The sequence below is a fragment of the Pseudophryne corroboree genome, chromosome 1 (genome assembly GCF_028390025.1).
Source record: "Pseudophryne corroboree isolate aPseCor3 chromosome 1, aPseCor3.hap2, whole genome shotgun sequence".
NCBI lineage: Eukaryota > Metazoa > Chordata > Amphibia > Anura > Myobatrachidae > Pseudophryne > Pseudophryne corroboree.
The window spans coordinates 1,063,074,461-1,063,096,325 of NC_086444.1; the positions used below are offsets into that span (position 1 = coordinate 1,063,074,461).

The 21,865-nt window shown below is 46.0% G+C and overlaps 1 protein-coding gene across 5 annotated transcripts in view; it reads right to left on the minus strand.

Moving 5' to 3' along the window:
• Positions 1-765: 765 nt before the first annotated feature.
• The window catches only part of FIP1L1 (factor interacting with PAPOLA and CPSF1), a 228,115-nt gene continuing 207,015 nt past the window's right edge, over positions 766-21,865 (minus strand). For 4 of the 5 annotated variants that reach the window (XM_063920934.1, XM_063920933.1, XM_063920931.1 and 1 more), the window contains exons 16-17: positions 16,635-16,790; positions 766-1,169 (exon numbers count right to left, since the gene is read on the minus strand). In XM_063920934.1, coding sequence (XP_063777004.1) covers positions 1,025-1,169; positions 16,635-16,790 — 301 coding nt within the window. In that variant the 3' untranslated portion in view covers positions 766-1,024. The remainder of the gene's footprint in view (positions 1,170-16,634; positions 16,791-21,865) is intronic. The other variant, XM_063920932.1, reaches the window with a different exon arrangement.

The following is a 21,865-nucleotide window of genomic DNA, read 5'->3' on the forward strand; positions in this document are numbered from 1 at the left end:
GTGCCCAGCCTCCTTCGGAGCCCGCTATTCCCCATGGTCCTTACGGAGTTCCCAGCATCCACTAGGACGTCAGAGAAAAGAATAGTATTTCAGATTTCAATTGAAATCGTTAAAAGAAATGAAGACTAGAAATACTATATAAAGTCTAATGAATCACGTAACTGCTGTAGTGAGCCACAGCAGGAATACTTAGTCCCTGGCCCTATCATTTCTGATGGCAGCCCTGGCTCTGACAGAACTGCCTGGAGCAGCTAAGGGCAAACCATGGCATTGAGCAGCCCTCTAAAATTCAAAAGGGCCGCACATTACTCAAGGTCAGCAGTAAATGAAATAGATAAATTTGATCAACGAAAAAAACATTTCTGCAACAATATATAGCTTTTCTGTAATAACACATAACAGGCCTTTAAAAAAAAAAAAAGTTCTATAACCTATAACAAAGAAATAAGACCACACAGCAGGTAGGGGACGGTTAGGGGTGAAGGCCGCCTGTTGCCCACCAGACCTGGTAGCTACAACCATATGTTGGATCGGGCTTAGGTAAACGAGAATGAGTGGCATCAGGGTAGGCAGATGCTGGTGTGAATACTATTATACCTATCCATGTCCCTCATCCCATTTTCAGTTTCTTTATATGCTGGAACGACTACATCTTGCCACCTGTGAGGAACATATTTGAATGTTAATTGTGGTTGGGAGCATGAATGTGCCATATATGAACTCATGTGCACAGAAAGGAGTCACCCAGCAGAAGCAAATACTGGATTTCTTAAAAACAAAAAAAATATCACTCTTTATTTTCCCAGGAAACCAAAAACAATACCCACCCCAAAAAACTGAACTCAAACAAAAGTTGTGCTAAGAAACACAGTTTAAAGAGCCATTTTTTTTTTCCTGTTTTTTCTGTTTTAATACCCTGAAAAAAATATTGATACTTCTAACAATGACATCCTGGCCCCTGGCCCACAAATCAATCTTTGTAAAACTCTGAGTAGTTTCTGCACCAGATCCGGGATGCATAGACCTAATCAGCGGACGCATCAACACTCTCTGGTTCTGCGGCAGGCTCTGTTCCAGTGTCCTTCCCTTCTTTGCTTCTTTTGGATTTTTTGTGCTTGTGCCTTCTGTGACTGTCACCTTCTTCACTATCATGGCGCCGCCTGCTGCTGCTAGGGAAAGGAAGCACATCAGTACACGGTGGTTATAACCTGCAAATGGAGCCACGATGCCATGCACAGGAAGCTGCTCACTGTCTGAGGTTTCTGCGCAGCGTTTTATCAGAAAACAATTATTTGTCAGTTTAATATGCTACTAAGATGTTGGGGGATGAAGAGTTAAACCTGCAAGATGAAAGGAACGAATGGGATTCCGCACTTATTCATCTTCTTTCAGTAACCACACAACTTCAGAGATCATGAATCTACTGCTTTATAGGTTTAATTCAGTGGTCAGTTATATTATAAGTGGACTTAATCAGTGATTGACCAAACACGTAGGGGTAAATTTACTAAAGTGGGAGATTTTTAGAACTGGTGATGTTGCCCATAGCAACCAATCGGATTATATCTATTATCTGCTAGAAGCAGCTAGATAAATGGTAAGCAGAATCTGATTGGTTGCCATGGGCAACATCACCAGTTCTAAAAATCTCCCACCTTAGTAAATTTACCCCATAGTCTTTGTTATTCTGCCCCAGTGAAGCAATTGGGTCAGATTACACATGCACTCCTCTGTGTGGCTATCTTCAGTCGGCAATGGCTACAACAATTTAATGGTAAACGCAGCTAATAATCAACACTTTATCCAACAGGAACTCTGCCACTGTTGTCAGCCTAGATCAGGAACAGGGTCCCTTAAAAAACATCTCTAAACAGTGCTAATGTAAAGGCTCTGTGGGTAAAGGATTTGTGTAGGTTTGTTTCTTCTTCATTAACTATAGTATTAACATGCAGAGACTGTCTTCAGCATTAGATAGGTCTACAGTTCTGCATAAACACTGCTAAGTAACAATTATCAGTGTATTTAAACAAGGATAGCTCTGAAAAAAAAATAAAAAAATAGGATTTTAATTACCTACCGGTAAATCCTTTTCTCGTAGTCTGTAGGGGATACTGGGAATCCATTTAGTACCATGGGGTACAGACGGGTCCACTAGGAGCCTTGGGCACAGAAATTGATAGTGTGTGCAGACTCATCCCTCTTTGCCCCTCCTACCAGACTCAGTCTAGGAAACGGTGCCCGAGGAAACAGACATACTTTGAGAGAAGGATAGATAAGGAAAGTGGTGAGATTACGAACCAGCACACAGAACAATAGGAAAGCAAATGCTAACCAAAACTTGAAACATGAACAGCACCTGCTGAACAAACCAGAAAACTTAACCAAGTAGCAGTGCAGGAAGAACGAAGCACCGGGCAGGCGCCCAGTATCCTCTACGGACTACGAGAAAAGGATTTACCGGTAGGTAATTAAAACCCTATTTTCTCTTACGGCCTTGGGGATACTAGGAATCCATTTGGTACCATGGAGAAGTACCAAAGCTCCCAAACCAAGGGGGAGAGTGCTGAGGTTCCTGCAGAACTGATTGACCAAACTGAAGGTCCACAGAGGTCAAAGTATCGAACTTGTAAAACTTTGCAAATGTGTTTGAACCTGACCAAGTAGCTGCTGGGCCTGTACAGATTTTGGACATGGCAAACTTGCCGTGGAATAAGCATGCTGGATAGTAAGTCTGATCCAGGGTGCAATTGTCTGCTTTGAAGCAGGACACCCAATCTTATTGGGATCATAAAGAACAAACAGCGAGTCCATCTTTGTGACGAGCTGTTCTTTTCACATACACCTTTAAAGCCCTCACGACATCCAAAGACTTTCAAGTAGCAGAGGTGTCGGTGACAACCAGAACCACAATAGGTTGGTTGATGTGAAACGCACACAACACCTTAGGAAGAAATTGCTGACGAGTTCAGAGTTCAGCTCTGTCCCCATGGAAAATTAAGTAGGGACTCGTGAGACAACGCCCCTAGCTCCGACACAAGTCTTGCTGAATCCAGGGCCAACAGTGTGCCGGTCTTCCACGGAAGGTACTTTACGTCAACCTCCTGTAATGGTTCAAACCAGTCCAATTGGAGGAACTGCAGCACCATATTGATATCCCAAGGTGCCGTGGGAGGCTAGATGTGCAGAATACATTTCAAACACGTCTGTACCTCAGGGAGAGAAGCCAATTGTTTCTGAAAGTAAATAGACAAGGCTGAAATTTGGACTTTAATGGAGCCTAGGCGCAGGCCCACATCCACTCCCGACTGCAGAAAAAGCAGGAGACGTCCCAGATGAAATTCCACCGCAGAATATTGTCTGCTCTCACACCAAGAGACATACTTCTTCCATATACGGTGGAATGTTTAGACATTACCCCCTTCCTGGCTTGGATGACCTTGTCAGGAATCCCTCTTCTGGCTAGAATCATACCGTTAAACGCAGCCACGGTAAGTCTTGATAGACAAATGGGCCCTGTTGCAGAAGATCCTCGCGAAGAGGTCGAGGCCACGGATTTTCGATCAGCATCTCGAGAAGATCCGCGTACCAGGCCCTTCGAGGCCAGTCTGGATCAATGAGGATTGCTTGAACCTTTTCCCTTTTTATTCTCTTTAGAATTCTTGGAATCAGAGGAAGTGAAGGAAACACGTACACCAGCTGGTAGACCCACGGAGTTGCCAGAGCGTCTACGGCCACTGCTTGTGGGTCTCTCGACCTGGAACAATACCACTTCAGCTTCTTGTTGAGTCGAGAGGCCAACATGTCGATCTGTGGATATCCCCACCGACGTGTCAACCACCGGAACACCTCCAGGTGGAGGCCCCACTCCCCCGGCTGTAGGTCATGTCTGCTGAGGAAGTCTGCTTCCCAGCTGTCTACTCCCGGAATGAAGACCGCCGACGCCTGACATTGCTGCTCTGCTTTTTGTTCTGCCCTGTCGGTTTATGTACGTTACTGCCGTTACATTGTCAGACTGGACTTGAATGGCCTGATTTCAAAGTAGAGATGAGGCCTGCAGAAGGGCGTTGTAGATTGCCCTGAGATCCAAGATGTTTATTGGAAGGACGACTTCCCGACTTGACCATCTTCCTTGAAACTGCATACCCGGGGTGACTGCTCCCCAATCACTGAAGCTTGCGTCTGGTTAGCAGAATCCAATTCTGAATCCCGAACCTCCGACCTTCGATGAGGTGAGAAGTCTGTAGCCACAACAAAAGGGAGATTCTGGCTTTTGGCAATAGACTGACCCTCTGGTGCATGTGAAGATACAATCCGGACCATTTGTCCAATAGATCCAGCTGGAAGGGCCTCACATGAAACCTTCCGTACTGAAGCGCCTCATAAGAGGCCACCATTTTCCCCAGAAGACGAATGCACAGATGCACCAAGATCCAGGTTGGCTTCACTACAGCTCGAACCATCGACTGGATTTTTATAGCCTTCTCCCAGGGAAGGAACACTCTCAGACTGTGTGTCCAGTATCATTCCCAGGAAAGGAAGCCTCTGCGTCGGTTCCAGGTGAGATTTTGCTAAGTTCAGAATCCGCCCGTGATCCAGGAGTAGTCTGGTTGAGAGGCCAATGCTGTCCAACAACCGCTCCCTGGACGGTGCCTTTATCAGAAGATCGTCCAGGTACGGAATTATGTTCACTCCCTGTTTGCGAAGTAGAAACACCATCTCCACCATCACCTTGGTGAACACTCTCAGTGCCGTGGAGAGACCAAATGGCAGGGCCTGGAACTGGTAGTGGCAGTCCAGCAGTGCAAACCGTAGATAAGACCGATGAGGCAGCCAGATCGGAATGTGAAGGTAGTCATCCTTGATATCCAGAGACAATAGGAATTCACCCTCCTCCAGACCGGAGATCACCGCTCTCAGAGACTCCATCTTGAATTTGAACACTCGTAAGTATGGGTTCAACGACAAGTTTCAAAATCGGTCTTACCGAACAGTCCGGTTTCGGTACTACAAACAAGTTGGAACAATATTCCTTGTTTTGGAGATGAGGTGGAACTAGGACAATGAGTCTGTACCAGTTTTTGAATGGCGTCCTGTAAGGTTATACTTGCTTCCTGTGAAACTGGTAAGCCTGATTGAAGAATCTGTGAGGTGGGAGCTCCTGAAAATCCAGTCTGTAGCCCTGGGAAATAAAATCTATGACCCAGGGATCCTGGCATGATGTTGCCCAGATGTGACAGAATTTTTTGTAGTCGGGCTCCCACCTGCCAGTCTTCCAGGCATCGCAGTCCACCGTCATGCTGAAGGCTGAGGAAGCAGAGCTTGAGCTCTGCTCCTGTGAACCGGCAGTTGCTGGTTTTCGTGGTTTACCTCTAGCGCCTCTGGTGGCTGTAGAACCACCTCTGGTTTTGTCCTTAAGCTTGGCAGTCCAAAAGGACTGTAGATTAGGTCCTGAGTAGGCCTTCCTGGCTGGGGGAGCTGCAGCAGGAAGATACGTGGACTTACCCGCAGTAGCTTTGGAGATCCATTTGTCTAGTTCATCTCCAAATAAGGCCTCTCCTGTGAAGGGTAGGCCTTTCATGCCTTTCCTGGATTCTGCGTCAGCAGTCCACTAGCGTAGCCATAAGCCTCTGCGTGCTGACACTGCCATAGCAGTGGTGCGTGCACTAAGCAATCCTATTTCTTTTATGGCTTCCACCATAAAATTCACAGAGTCCTGTTTATGTTGCAGGAGTAAAATAATCTCCCTCTGAGGCAAGGCACCTAACTACTCAATTATGTTACCCAACCATTTGGCGATGGCCTTCGTAATCCACCCACATGCTATAGTGGGTCTCTGGGCCACCCCAGCAGCTGTATACAAAGATTTGAGTGTATTCTCAATTCTATGATCAGGCTGCACCCCGGACAGGCAATACAATTTTCCGTGAGAGCCTAGATACTGATGCATCCACTATCGGTGGATTTTCCCATTTTTTCCTATCCTCAGGAGGAAAGGTAAAAGATGATATCAACCTTTTAGGGATTTGAAATTTCCTATCAGGATTAACCCACGGTTCTTCAAATAGGGTATTTAGTTCCTTTGACACAGGAAAAGTGCCTGAGGATTTCTTTTTTTATATTAAAATAAGATTCCTCAGTCTCCTCTGTTACCTTATCAGGGATATGTAGAACTTCTCTGATAGTTTCTATGAGAACCTTTATTCCCTGTGACAGAGTAGCATCCCCCACCTCTGAGTCCACCTCCCGCTCCTCCATGTCTGACCCCTCATCATCAGAGTCAGACTGCAGGATATGGGCCAAAGGACGTTTTTGAGGACAAATGGTAGGGGACTGAGACACTGGTTTGGGTACTAAGTCTCTGTTCATAAACTCAGTCAGTCATCGATTTTAAGTATTGCATCTCTTTCTCAATGCGGGACAATTTAGTAGAAATAATGGATATCATTCCCCTAATGGAATCCAGCCAAGCTGGCTCTGCCCCGCTAGCATGGGAGGGTGTACTGCACTGAGTACACTGCAGTGACTCCCTTGGAGAAGAGGAACACTGTGCCTTACATGAAACACACTTTGTCTGACATACTGTGACAGTAACCACACACACAGCCCTTCAAGAGAGACAGACAGTCCGGAGCCAGCACTGCTAATGCCAAGCTTAGCCGGGTTGCAGACTAAGTACCCAGATTGGGGACTCAGTACTCTAGTAAGCGCTCCCCCTCCCCCCTGCTATGACCCCCTGGTACCGCTGAGGTAATCTGGAGTCTCTCCTGAGGAGCTACGCATCCCTATCAGTAAGCATCTGTGTCCACTGCAGAGGGGAAATGGCGCTGGTGAGCTGCTGGATCCTCTCATAGTAAAGCTCATTCAATGGCGCGCGGTCTTCCCGCTTTGGCTGAGGTAATTTTAGTGCTTAAAATGGAGTCAGCCGCCTTTTAAGTCTGTAATGCTAGCCTGGGCACTGTGTACACCCTTAGGGGTATATGCAATTGCGGTCGAATTCCCGAAAATGTCGAAAAACGGGACATTTTCGCCCCCCCAAAAAATTCAACAATGCAATTGAGTACTTTTCGCCAAAAAAACTGACTTTCCAAATTCGACTTTTTGAAATTCGACATTTGTCAAATTCGACATTTCTGCAATGGAGCGGCAATTCGACAAAAGTATATTCAATTGAAGATTGTAAATTCGACAACAGTGCTTTTAGACAGTAAATTCGTCATTTTCAATCCGCCACACTTTGCTGGCGGGATCTAATAAAAAAATTTAAAAACATGTTTTTTTGTGTGTTTTTTTTATTGGTAATAGCATATCTATTTATATTAGAAGGGATTAGGTACTTGGTTTGTCTATTTTGGAGGCACAAGTATTATTTATATATTTAAAAAAAAAAAAAAAAAAAATATATATATATATATATATATATATATATATATATATATATATATATATATATATATATATATATATATATATATATATATATATATATATATATATATATATATATATATATATATATTTTTTTTTTTTTTTTAATGGAATGGTAAAAATCTGGAAAAAAAAATGCGTGGGGTCCCCCCTCCTAAGCATAACCAGCCTCGGGCTCTTCGAGACGGTCCTGGTTCTAAAAATCCAGGGAAAAACTGACAGGGGATACCCCGTATTTTTAAAACCAGAACCGGGCTCTGCGCCTGGTGCAAAAGATACGGGGGACAGAAAGCGTAGGGGTCCCCCGTATTTTTTACACCAGCATTGGGCTCCACTAGCTGGGTAGATAATGCCACAGCCGGGGGACACTTTTATACTGGTCCCTGCGGCCGTGGCATTAAATACGCAACTAGTCACCACTGGCCGGGGTACCCTGGAGGAGTGGGGACCCCTTAAATCAAGGGGTCCCCCCCTCCAGCCACCCAAGGGCCAGGGGTGAAGCCCGAGGCTGTCCCCCCCATCCAAGGGCTGCGGATGGGGGGCTGATAGCCTTTTGAAAAATGAAAGAATATTATTTTTTCCAGTGGTACTACAAGTCCCAGCAAGCCTCCCCACAAGCTGGTACTTGGAGAACCACAAGTACCAGTATGCGGGAGAAAAACGGGCCCGTTGGTACCTGTAGTTCTACTGGAAAAATATATACCCAAATAAAAACAGGACACGCACACCGTGAGAGTAAAACTTTATTTCACACATGTCGACACACACATTCTTACCTATGTTCACACACCGACCTCTGTCCACTTGTCCAAGTAGAATCCACGGTGTACCTGAAAATAAAATTATACTCACCTCAATCCAGTGTCCTGTGATTTGTAATCCACGTACTTGGCAAAACAAAAAAACGAATACCCGGACCACACGGACGGAAAGGGGTCCCATGTTTACACATGGGACCCCTTTCCCCGAATGCAGAGACCCCCCGTGACTCCTGTCACAGAAAAGGTCCCTTCAGCCAATCAGGAAGCGCCACTTCGTGGCACTCTCCTGATTGGCTGTATGCGCGTCTGAGCTGGCAGACAGCGCATCGCACAGCTCCCTCCATTAGTTTCAATGGTGGGAACTTTGCGGTCAGCGGTGGGGTTACCAGCAGTCAGCCGCTGACCGCGGGTGACCTCACCGCTGACTGCAAAGTTCCCACCATTGAAAGTAATGGAGGGGGGCTGTGCAATGCGCGTCTGAGCTCAGACGCGCAGAGCCAATAAGGGGAGTGCCACGAAGTGTCGCTTCCTGATTGGCTGAAAGGACCTTTCTGTGACAGGAGTCACGGGGGGGTCTCTGCATTCGGGGAAAGGGGTCCCATGTGTAAACATGGGACCCCTTTCCGTCCGTGTGGTCCGGGTATTCGTTTTTTTTTGTTTTGCCAAGTACGTGGATTACAAATCAAATGACACTGGATTGAGGCGAGTACAATTTTATTCACAGGTACCCCGGATCGTCGGCGACATTGGAGACGTGGCAGTCGGCGGGTCAACATAGGTAAGTATGTATGTGTCGGCATGTATGAAATAAACTTTTACTTTCACGGTGTGTGTCTCCTGTTTTTATTTGGGTATTTTTTTTCCAGTAGAACTACAGGTTCCAGCGGGCCCGTTTTTCCACCCGCATGCTGGTACTTGTAGTTCTTCTGGAAAAAAATAAGAATTTACTTACCGATAATTCTATTTCTCGGAGTCCGTAGTGGATGCTGGGGTTCCTGAAAGGACCATGGGGAATAGCGGCTCCGCAGGAGACAGGGCACAAAAAGTAAAGCTTTCCGATCAGGTGGTGTGCACTGGCTCCTCCCCCTATGACCCTCCTCCAAGCCTCAGTTAGGTACTGTGCCCGGACGAGCGTACACAATAAGGGAGGAATTTTGAATCCCGGGTAAGACTCATACCAGCCACACCAATCACACCGTACAACTTGTGATCTAAACCCAGTTAACAGTATGATAACAGAGGAGCCTCTGAAAGATGGCTCCCTACAACAATAACCCGAATTAGTTAACAATAACTATGTACAATTATTGCAGATAATCCGCACTTGGGATGGGCGCCCAGCATCCACTACGGACTCCGAGAAATAGAATTATCGGTAAGCAAATTCTTATTTTCTCTATCGTCCTAGTGGATGCTGGGGTTCCTGAAAGGACCATGGGGATTATACCAAAGCTCCCAAACGGGCGGGAGAGTGCGGATGACTCTGCAGCACCGAATGAGAGAACTCCAGGTCCTCCTTAGCCAGAGTATCAAATTTGTAAAATTTTACAAACGTGTTCTCCCCTGACCACGTAGCTGCTCGGCAAAGTTGTAATGCCGAGACCCCTCGGGCAGCCGCCCAAGATGAGCCCACCTTCCTTGTGGAGTGGGCCTTTACAGATTTAGGCTGTGGCAGGCCTGCCACAGAATGTGCAAGTTGGATTGTGCTACAGATCCAACGAGCAATCGTCTGCTTAGACGCAGGAGCACCCATCTTGTTGGGTGCATACAATATAAACGAGTCAGATTTTCTGACTCCAGCTGTCCTTGCAATATATATTTTCAATGCTCTGACAACGTCCAGTAACTTGGAGTCCTCCAAGTCACTTGTAGCCGCAGGCACTACAATAGGCTGGTTCAGATGAAATGCTGACACCACCTTAGGGAGAAAATGCGGACGAGTCCGCAGTTCCGCCCTGTCCGAATGGAAAATCAGATATGGGCTTTTGTAAGATAAAGCTGCCAGTTCTGACACTCTCCTGGCCGAAGCCAGGGCTAGTAGCATGGTCACTTTCCATGTGAGATATTTCAAATCCACATTTTTTAGTGGTTCAAACCAATGAGATTTTAGAAAGTCCAAAACCACATTGAGATCCCACGGTGCCACTGGAGGCACCACAGGAGGCTGTATATGCAGCACTCCCTTAACAAAAGTCTGGACTTCAGGGACTGAAGCCAAATCTTTCTGGAAGAAAATCGACAGGGCCGAAATTTGAACCTTAATAGATCCCAATTTGAGACCCATAGACAATCCTGATTGCAGGAAATGTAGGAATCGACCCAGATGAAATTCCTCCGTCGGAGCACTCCGATCCTCGCACCACGCAACATATTTTCGCCAAATGCGGTGATAATGTTGCACGGTTACTTCCTTCCTTGCTTTAATCAAAGTAGGAATGACTTCTTCCGGCATGCCTTTTTCCTTTAGGATCCGGCGTTCAACCGCCATGCCGTCAAACGCAGCCGCGGTAAGTCTTGAAACAGACAGGGACCCTGCTGAAGCAAGTCCCTCCTTAGAGGTAGAGGCCACGGATCTTCCGTGATCATCTCTTGAAGTTCCGGGTACCAAGTCCTTCTTGGCCAATCCGGAACCACTAGTATCGTTCTTACGCCTCTTTGCCGTATAATTCTCAATACTTTTGGTATGAGAGGCAGAGGAGGAAACACATACACCGACTGGTACACCCAAGGCGTTACCAGCGCGTCCACAGCTATTGCCTGCGGATCTCTTGACCTGGCGCAATACCTGTCCAGTTTTTTGTTGAGGCGAGACGCCATCATGTCCACCATTGGTCTTTCCCAACGGGTTACCAGCATGTGGAAGACTTCTGGATGAAGTCCCCACTCTCCCGGGTGAAGGTCGTGTCTGCTGAGGAAGTCTGCTTCCCAGTTGTCCACTCCCGGGATGAACACTGCTGACAGTGCTATCACATGATTCTCTGCCCAGCGAAGAATCCTTGCAGCTTCTGCCATTGCACTCCTGCTTCTTGTGCCGCCCTGTCTGTTCACATGGGCGACTGCCGTGATGTTGTCCGACTGGATCAACACCGGTTTTCCCTGAAGCAGAGGTTCTGCCTGGCTTAGAGCATTGTAGATTGCTCTTAGTTCCAGAATGTTTATGTGAAGAGACGTTTCCAGGCTCGTCCACACTCCCTGGAAGTTTCTTCCTTGTGTGACTGCTCCCCAGCCTCTCAGGCTGGCGTCCGTGGTCACCAGGATCCAATCCTGTATGCCGAATCTGCGGCCCTCCAATAGATGAGCACTCTGCAACCACCACAGAAGAGATACCCTTGTCCTTGGAGACAGGGTTATCCGCTGGTGCATCTGAAGATGCGACCCTGACCATTTGTCCAACAGATCCCTCTGGAAAATTCTTGCGTGGAATCTGCCGAATGGAATTGCTTCGTAAGAAGCCACCATTTTTCCCAGGACTCTTGTGCATTGATGTACAGACACCTTTCCTGGTTTTAGGAGGTTCCTGACAAGCTCGGATAACTCCTTGGCTTTTTCCTCCGGGAGAAAAACCTTTTTCTGAACCGTGTCCAGAATCATCCCTAGGAACAGCAGACGAGTTGTTGGCATTAACTGGGATTTTGGAATATTCAGAATCCACCCGTGCTGTTTTAGCACTTCTTGAGACAGTGCTAATCCCATCTCTAGCTGTTCTCTGGACCTTGCCCTTATCAGGAGATCGTCCAAGTATGGGATAATTAATACGCCTTTTCTTCGAAGAAGAATCATCATCTCGCCATTACCTTTGTAAAGACCCGAGGTGCCGTGGACAATCCGAACGGCAGCGTCTGAAACTGATAGTGACAGTTTTGTACGACGAACCTGAGGTACCCCTGGTGTGAGGGGTAAATTGGAACGTGGAGGTACGCATCCTTGATGTCCAAGGATACCATAAAGTCCCCTTCTTCCAGGTTCGCTATCACTGCTCTGAGTGACTCCATCTTGAACTTGAACTTCTTTATGTACAGGTTCAATGACTTCAGATTTAGAATAGGTCTTACCGAGCCATCCGGCTTCGGTACCACAAATAGAGTGGAATAATACCCCTTTCCTTGTTGTAGAAGAGGTACCTTGACTATCACCTGCTGAGAGTACAGCTTGTGAATGGCTTCCAAGACCGTCTCCCTTTCGGAGGGGGACGTTGGTAAAGCAGACTTCAGGAAACGGCGAGGTGGATCTGTCTCTAGTTCCAACCTGTATCCCTGAGATATTATCTGCAGGATCCAGGGATCTACCTGCGAGTGAGCCCACTGCGCGCTGAAATTCTTGAGACGACCGCCCACCGCCCCCGAGTCCGCTTGAGAAGCCCCAGCGTCATGCTGAGGCTTTTGTAGAAGCGGGGGAGGGCTTCTGTTCCTGGGAAGGAGCTGCCTGTTGCTGTCTCTTCCCCCTTCCTCTGCCTCGTGGCAGATATGAATATCCCTTTGCTCTCTTGTTTTTAAAGGAACGAAAGGGCTGCGGTTGAAAAGTCGGTGTCTTTTTCTGTTGGGGAGTAACTTGAGGTAAAAAGGTGGATTTCCCGGCTGTAGCCGTGGCCACCAAATCTGATAGACCGACTCCAAATAACTCCTCCCCTTTATACGGCAAAACTTCCATATGCCGTTTTGAGTCCGCATCGCCTGACCACTGTCGCGTCCATAAACTTCTTCTGGCCGAAATGGACATAGCACTTACCCGTGATGCCAGTGTGCAGATATCCCTCTGTGCATCACGCATATAAAGAAAAGCATCCTTTATTTGCTCTAAAGACAGTAAAACATTGTCCCTATCCAGGGTATCAATATTTTCAATCAGGGACTCTGACCAAGCTACTCCAGCACTGCACATCCAGGCTGTCGCTATAGCTGGTCGTAGTATAACACCTGTATGTGTGTATATACTTTTTTGGATATTTTCCATCCTCCTATCTACTTTATCTTTAAGTGCGGCCGTCTCAGGAGAGGGTAACGCCACTTGTTTAGATAAGCGTGTGAGCGCCTTGTCCACCCTAGGAGGTGTTTCCCAGCGCGCCCTAACCTCTGGCGGGAAAGGGTATAAAGCCAATAACTTCTTTGAAATTAGCATCTTTTTATCGGGGGCAACCCACGCTTCATCACACACCTCATTTAGTTCTTCTGATTCAGGAAAAACTATAGGTAGTTTTTTCACACCCCACATAATACCCTGTTTAGTGGTACCTGTAGTATCAGCTAAATGTAACGCCTCCTTCATTGCCAAAATCATATAACGTGTGGCCCTACTGGAAAATACGGTTGATTCGTCACCGTCGCCACTGGAATCAGTGCCTGTGTCTGGGTCTGTGTCGACCGACTGAGGCAAAGGGCGTTTTACAGCCCCTGACGGTGTTTGAGGCGCCTGGACAGGCACTAATTGATTGTCCGGCCGTCTCATGTCGTCAAACGACTGCTTTAGCGTGTTGACACTATCCCGTAATTCCATAAATAAAGGCATCCATTCTGGTGTCGACCCCCTAGGAGGTGACATCCCCATATTTGGCAATTGCTCCGCCTCCACACCAATATCGTCCTCATACATGTCGACACACACGTACCGACACACAGCAGACACACAGGGAATGCTCTTAACGAAGACAGGACCCGACTAGCCCTTTGGGGAGACAGAGGGAGAGTCTGCCAGCACACACCAAAGCGCTATATATGACAGGGATAGCCTTATAATAAGTGCTCCCTGTATAGCTGCTTTTATAATATAATTTTTGCCACTATTTTGCCCCCCCTCTCTTGTTTTACCCTGTTTCTGTAGTGCAGTGCAGGGGAGAGACCTGGGAGCCGTCCTGACCAGCGGAGCTGTGTAAGGAAAATGGCGCTGTGTGCTGAGGAGATAGGCCCCGCCCCTTTTACGGCGGGCTCGTCTCCCGCTCTTTAGTGGATTCTGGCAGGGGTTAAATATCTCCATATAGCCCCCGGAGGCTATATGTGAGGTATTTTTTAGCCAAATAGGTTTTCATTTGCCTCCCAGGGCGCTCCCCTCCCAGCGCCCTGCACCCTCAGTGACTGCCGTGTGAAGTGTGCTGAGAGGAAAATGGCGCACAGCTGCAGTGCTGTGCGCTACCTTTAGAAGACTGAGGAGTCTTCTGCCGCCGATTCTGGACCTCTTCTTGTTTCAGCATCTGCAAGGGGGCCGGCGGCGAGGCTCCGGTGACCATCCAGGCTGTACCTGTGATCGTCCCTCTGGAGCTGATGTCCAGTAGCCAAGAAGCCAATCCATCCTGCACGCAGGTGAGTTCACTTCTTCTCCCCTAAGTCCCTCGTTGCAGTGATCCTGTTGCCAGCAGGACTCATTGTAAAATAAAAAACCTAAGCTAAACTTTTCTAAGCAGCTCTTTAGGAGAGCCACCTAGATTGCACCCTTCTCGGCCGGGCACAAAAATCTAACTGAGGCTTGGAGGAGGGTCATAGGGGGAGGAGCCAGTGCACACCACCTGATCGGAAAGCTTTACTTTTTGTGCCCTGTCTCCTGCGGAGCCGCTATTCCCCATGGTCCTTTCAGGAACCCCAGCATCCACTAGGACGATAGAGAAAACAATATTCTTTCATTTTACTCAAGGCTATCAGCCCCCCATCCGCAGCCCTTGGATGGGGGGGGGGGGGGGGGGGGGGGGAAGAGATGGACAGCCTCGGGCTTCACCCCTGGCCCTTGAGAGGCTGGGGACCCCTTGATTGAAGGGGTCCCCACTCCTCCAGGGTACCCCGGCCAGGGGTGACTAGTTGGGTATTTAATGCCACGGCCGCAGGGCGCTGTATAAAAGTGACCTCCGGCTGTGGCATTATCTGGAGCCCGGTGCTGGTGTAAAAAATACGGGGGACCCCTACGCTTTTTGTCCCCCGTATTTTATGCACCAGCACCAGGCGCAGAGCCCGGTGCTGGTTTTAAAAATACGGGGGATCCCCTGTCAGTTTTCCCCCCGAATTTTTAGAACCAGGACCGGCTCGAAGAGCCCGAGGCTGGTTATGCTTAGGAGGGGGGACCCCACGCAATTTTTTTTCGTTTTTTTTAACCGTTTTTACTTGTTTTTTTAAACATTTTTAAAAATCTAATCAAAATCCGTCAAATCGGCCGTTTTTCGACAGCAGGACTGTCGAATCTGTTTTTTATTCAATATGTTGAATTCCGGCACCCACCTGCCGGAATTCGACGGTCGAATTGTGTCGAATTAAAAAACGGGCGAAAAATTGCCCCGATTCGCCGCCAATTGCATATACCCCTTAGTGTACTTAGACTCCGTTTGCTCCCTCAGAAGCGGTGCGTCCGCACTGTGTACAGAGTCTGGAGACCCAGCCGCCCCACGTAGAAGCCGTACGTGTCCGTACCCTCATGCTGCCATAATGGCCGGTGACCTGCTAACCGTGACGCCGGCATAGTACTCACCACTCTATCTTCTGGCTCTGTTAGGGGTGGCGGCATGCTGCGGGAATGTACGCTTGCTGTGGTGGGGCTTGCAAATAGTTCCCTCAGGAGCTAGTGTCCTTTCAGCGGGGAACGGGACCATTAACCCTTCAAGAGGTTGGGCCGTTCTCCCCCCTAAGTCCCATGAAGCAAGCAGGCTGGTGCCATCCAGACCTGCCTGAAAATAACAAACATACAAAATAAATGCAGAAAAGTCTTCAGGAGCTTCCAGCAACGTGACCGGCTCCTCCGAGTAACATTTTCTAAACTGAGTCTGGTAGGAGGGGCATAGAGGGAGGAGCCAGCGCTCACTATCACATTCTTAAAGTGCCCAAGGCTCCTAGTGAACCAGTCTATACCCCATGGTACTAAATGGATTCCCAGTATCCCCAAGGACGTAAGAGAAAAAAAAAGTTTTCAATTAAGATCAGCATATTAATTGGGCAATTAAAAATAAGACCTCAGGAGAAAATTCCTAGGTAAGGAAGAAATGATGTGTAATGCTTCAGATGTATATTTATTAACGTTAGTTACGGTAACAAATTTCTCCGAAAACAAAACTGAAGCATCAGAAAATGACTGGAAACATAATGGAACTATTCTTACTCCGTCACTCAGGGAAACACTGGGAACAGCAAATAAACTTGTTGTTGAAGACTACAAAACCAAGACGAGAAGAAAAGCGCTGATGGAGCGTCTAATGATCACGTGTAAAAGCAGAATAATAAGGGGAAGAGGAAATGCGATTTTGCTTTTATTTGTTTTAAAGTACATTAAGATAATGGATATAGCATCCATGCGATAGCCTACATAGGTAAATCAAAGGGATGATGAAATATGGTTATCCTATCGCAGGCGAGCGTACCAAGGTGTGGGTTTGTATTACTCTCCCACCAGGGGAGCAGACATTTCTATGACACATCCACACAATATAATATCAGTATCCCATCTCTACAATATCAGTCTTCCTATATATTGCATAGACATTACCTTCTTGATGATTTATGCCTTGAGGACTCTTCCTTTTCTCGATGCCTCCGCTCCCTGTGCCGTTCCTCCTTTTCCCGGCTAATTCTCTCTCTGTGCCGTACATAGTCCCTTTCGGGTCTTTCCGTGTACTCTTTGTACCTGTATCTTTCTTCTTCGCTGTAGAGGAAGCACACGCACAGAATAAGACTACATGGTGCAGGAGTAAGCATGACATCAGACAAGGGATGTTCCACCAGTTACTGCTCTATAGACCTGGCCGCACAAAGCAACAGAGCTCAGCAGCAGTCTGCACAGAGGATGGAAAATCAGCGTATGATACCACTAAGATAATAATTTTGGGCAACTCTTTACCCCCACCTACACATACACACGTAGCCTGTAGCGGTAGTCGTTATCAGACCATTTGCAGCAGTTTTGGTGTACATGCCAAAGCATCTGGTAGTAACGTCATTATACTGTGCTCCTAATGCTAGGCATTATTTGTCTACAAAAATACATAGGGTGCATCTATCATATTTCAACCACCATACGATATAACCTGATAGGAGAATTATCCTGTTATGGTAATTTTCTACTCATACACTGCAAGCAATTCACCAGACTTTGGCCGCTACATCACTGTGCATGGCCAGCATCCACCAAATAGCCAGACTGTCTTTATAAAGGCAAAAAAAATAAAAAATGAGAGTGGAGAGTCATAAGGACCTCTTCATTTTATTAAGTGTCACTAGCAGGCCTAACCAGAAGTGGTTACTCCCTCTGACCTCCATATACTAGTGAACAGCTAGCATGTAAATCGCTATACTGCAGAGAAGGCAGGAGGACATGTTTGTTCCTCAGACTCCGCTACTTGAGAAGCTCCATCCCTTACCGCTAAAGATACTAATCTTAAATGATTCCAAATGAGTTCAGGAAGTGGGAAACAGCTGCCACCTTACAGCAGCACAGCGACCCGCTCCAGTGTATTCATCTCTACCTCACTGGGTCTAAAAATGGAATTATTTGCTAAACATTTCCATTTTTAGTCTTTGCTAATCTAATTCTTTTTATTTTCTTTGTAAGCTCATAGCAGTTTACCGCTAACCTTTGTACTATTTCAGGTTAAATGACTGGATTCCAATTACAATTTACAAAAAAAACACAAAAACAGGGAAAATGGGGCGGTTTCCTGTAGTGCATATGGGATGAGCGCTTACCTTCAGGCGACTCCTCTTGTAAAATCAGTGTGCTGTCGCAGCCTGCCCCATGTCCTCCTAACTGGCTCTTCACAGATGCATTACAGGGAGGAGGCAGGGATATCCCAGCAGGCTCAGCATGGCCACGCCTCCCTTCCAGTAATGCATCAGTGAAGAGCCGGCTAGGACAACATGGGGCACAGCAGGCTGCGGCAGCACACTGATTTTACAGTTATCGCCCGTGGGGATCTGGGCCTGTGTCTTGTTTTTTTGTTTTGTTTGTTTTTTAGGGGGGGGGGGGGGGGGGGGGGGGAAGACGCTCACGCATGCGGCCCCTTGCCCCCCCTCCAGTTCAGATGCCTCTGATGCAGCCATAAGGTCCGCATCCACAATGCCACATTGAATTAGACAGTGAAAATGACAAAAGGCAACTCGTTAACATGTGCACAATGCAGACCTCTGAAATCCAGACAGTCTCAGAATGGCGACAGAGTTAGGTTACATAGATGCAGACACCTACTAAATATACAATGATTTCAGGTGCATTATTTAGCCAGGAAACACGCAATCTCTATATAGCCAGATCTTTCTTAGAAGATGACTGTATAGTCTTATGGAGCTCTGAGGTGCACCACAAGGTGCATTGTGAACAATTACAGGTTGAGTATCCCATATCCAAATATTCCGAAATACAGACTTTTTTGTGCGAGAGTGAGATAGTGAAACCTTTGTTTTTTGATGGCTCAATGTACACAAACTTTGTTTAATAGACACAGTTATTAAAAATATTGTATTAAATGAGCTTCAGGCTGTGTGTATAAGGCAGTGATTTTCAACCTTTTTTTAGTCACGGCACACTGAATAATATTTTAAAATTCCCAGGGCACACCATCAGTTCCCCACAGAAAAAATAAAATAAAAACACACATTGGCCCTCACAGTAAAGAAAAATCCACACATACATTGGCCTACACAGTTGCTCCCCACATAAATCATGTTGCTCACACATAAATCAATCACATTTCTCCCCACATAAATCGTATTGCTCCCCACATTAATTATTCACATTGTTCCCCCCATAAATCCATATAAATCCTTATTCTCCCCACATAAATCTTATTGTTCCCCACAGGAGAAATAAAATAACAAATATTAGCCCCTACCGGTCAGCTGTCCTCCTCCCTGTCCCTCGGTTGCGGGCGTTCATAGGGGAGTGCTGCAAATACTGAGCAGGGGGCGGTTGGGCAGGTGTGGATGTGGGTTGGCAAGGAAAGCTGTGTATGCAGGTGGGAACTGGAAGATGTGTAAGCAGGCAAGTGGGCTGGCTGGGTGGTAGACGCGGCAGCAGTGACCTATGATATCACACCGCCGCGTCTTCAAGTCATAGGTCACGGCCGGAGCATGACTGATCCTCTAAAAAGAGCCCGGGCCAACAGTTCACTCTGAAGGTGCAGGACACTGCTCTGGCTCCGCGGCACACCTTGCAACTGGTCGCGGCACACTAGTGTGCCACGGCACACTGGTTGAAAAAGCCTGGTATAAGGTGTATATGAAACATAAATGAATTGTGTGAATGTACACACACTTTGTTCAATGCACAAAATTACAAAAAATATTGGCTAAAATGACCTTCAGGCTGTGTGTATAAGGTGTATATGTAACATAAATGAATTGTGTGAATGTAGATACACTTTGTTCAATGCACAAAGTTATAAAAAATAATGGCTAAAATGACCTTCAGGCTGTGTGTATAAGGTGTATATGTAACATAAATGCATTCTGTGCTTAGACTTAGGTCCCATCACCATGATATCTCATTATGGTATGCAATTATTCCAAAATACGGAAAAATCCGATATCCAAAATACCTCTGGTCCCAAGCATTTTGGATAAGGGATACTCAACCTGTATTAATTTTCAGCTGTAAGAACTTAATATCTGTGTGCGCTTTCAGATCTCCTGAATAGATACAATGCATCTGTAAGAGGACCAGGACAGTCAATTAATTTGACTGTATTATATCAGGCATGCAACTATTGCGCCCATCCTGAGCGCTCATTTCCCAGGTACATACTGTCAGGGCATCGCATGATTCCAATCATGGTAAGCAGTCACACCATGCAGGGTAGATTCAGCTTCCAGGCGTGAAGACGGCGATGGAGACATAAATGCCTGCCCTATATAGACTCCTGCAGTTTGCACAAATTTGGATCTTGATATAAATCTCTCTGTCCTATGCAATGCTAACTAGCTACACTACATCAGAGCAAGATACCACATATCAGCTATGTGAGCATACATCAGATGTATAAGCAACGCTACACTGTGTCCAATAACTATTATATAGGCATAGGCATGACACCGGGCAGCTCGGTCATCATTCTAATACACCCTGTGCGGGTATGCGCATTCTGCTTAACAGTATGATGAATACCAATACAGTGACACATGTGCCGAGTCAGCAGGGCACACATCAATCACGAGAAGAGAAAGTAAGGATTCACGTGTAAGTAGTAGTCACACAAAACTATAACATGGTTCCACTAGCTGCAAGAACACGAAGAGAAAAACTGTTGTGCGGTGCAAAACACAACTGGAAACAGCAGTGCCCAATGCCATCTTTCTTTAACTAACAGCATCTGTTTCCTAGGTCAGGCTGGAAAATAACATGCTACATGGATCATTATCTTTATTTTAAGTGTTGGCTAAAAAGTTTCCAAAATAAAAAAAAGTTATTGATGTGGAAAATCCTTGTATGCAACTCTAGAGCGGAGCAGAAAGCGGAGCCGTGAGTAAGGCCCACAACTGTGTGGCTGTCTATAATCATGGCAAGGGCTGCTACAGTCAGGTGGAGCCATACAGCAGTGGTGAGCAGAGTGAACAGTTTGAAACGGAGAATAATAAAATATCTACCTACCTATCTATATCTATCTGTATCTATCTATCTATCTATCTATCTATATCTATCTGTATATATATATATATATATATCTATCTATCTATCTGTATCTATCTATCTCATTATATATCTATATCTATCTATATAGAGAAAAAGATTCAGAGGGGGCACTCTCCAGACTTTTTTCATAAACAACTGTTCATTTATTAGTAATATTCTTTACATGATCAGCATTTCCTATATATATATATATATATATATATATATATATATATATATATATATATATATATATATATATATATATATATATATATATATATATATAATGTAGGCCTCCCCTTAGATGCCTGTGTTTTCATTGGCTTTGTCTGGAAACTATCGAGTCAGCTCATGTTAACTCATTCACAACTGAAGGCAGAGTCACAAATAAGCAGAAGGAAAGGGTTAAGCACCAGAGTTTCTTTACATTTTGGATATGAATCAAGGTGTCTGTTCAACATATGTGGATATGGTTCCCGACTCCAAAACACTCACCCTGTAATTTGTAACACAAGACGCACGCCATTTACAGAACCAGAACACTAACTAGAGCACAAAAACAAAGGCGTACAAGTTACCAGCATCTAAGCTGCATCTTCATGTGCTGCATTTATCCAAGACCACAAATCACAGAAAAACACCCTCACACAAACACTGTAAACATCCAGCTACTATCAAAGGCAATGCAGACTCCTAGCGCTTTTACTAGTTTATATGCAAGCAGTTCTAGAGGTTCAGAGCGAGTCAGGTTAATGACTACCATATGAACACCTCTGTACAGCTACAAATGGGGGAGGGAGGTGGAGGATCAATTTCTGCAATCACTCGAGACACATCATAAAGGAGTGAGGGATTTAGGGAATGGTCTGTGGTGATTTTGTGCCTCTATGGTCTCCTCTTCTGCAAGACATAGAACAAGGCACATTAAGGGGGGTATTGAATTAGTGCCGTCGGCCGTTTTATTGCCTAGGCAAATCAACCCCCACACATTTTTCGCCTTTTTTTTTTTTTTTTTTTTAGGGTGAATGGGGATTCACCCTATTCAACAGCATGGCAGTTTTTTCATCTAGGCAAAACATTCATCAGGAGCAAAAAACATGTGGATCGGTGAATCC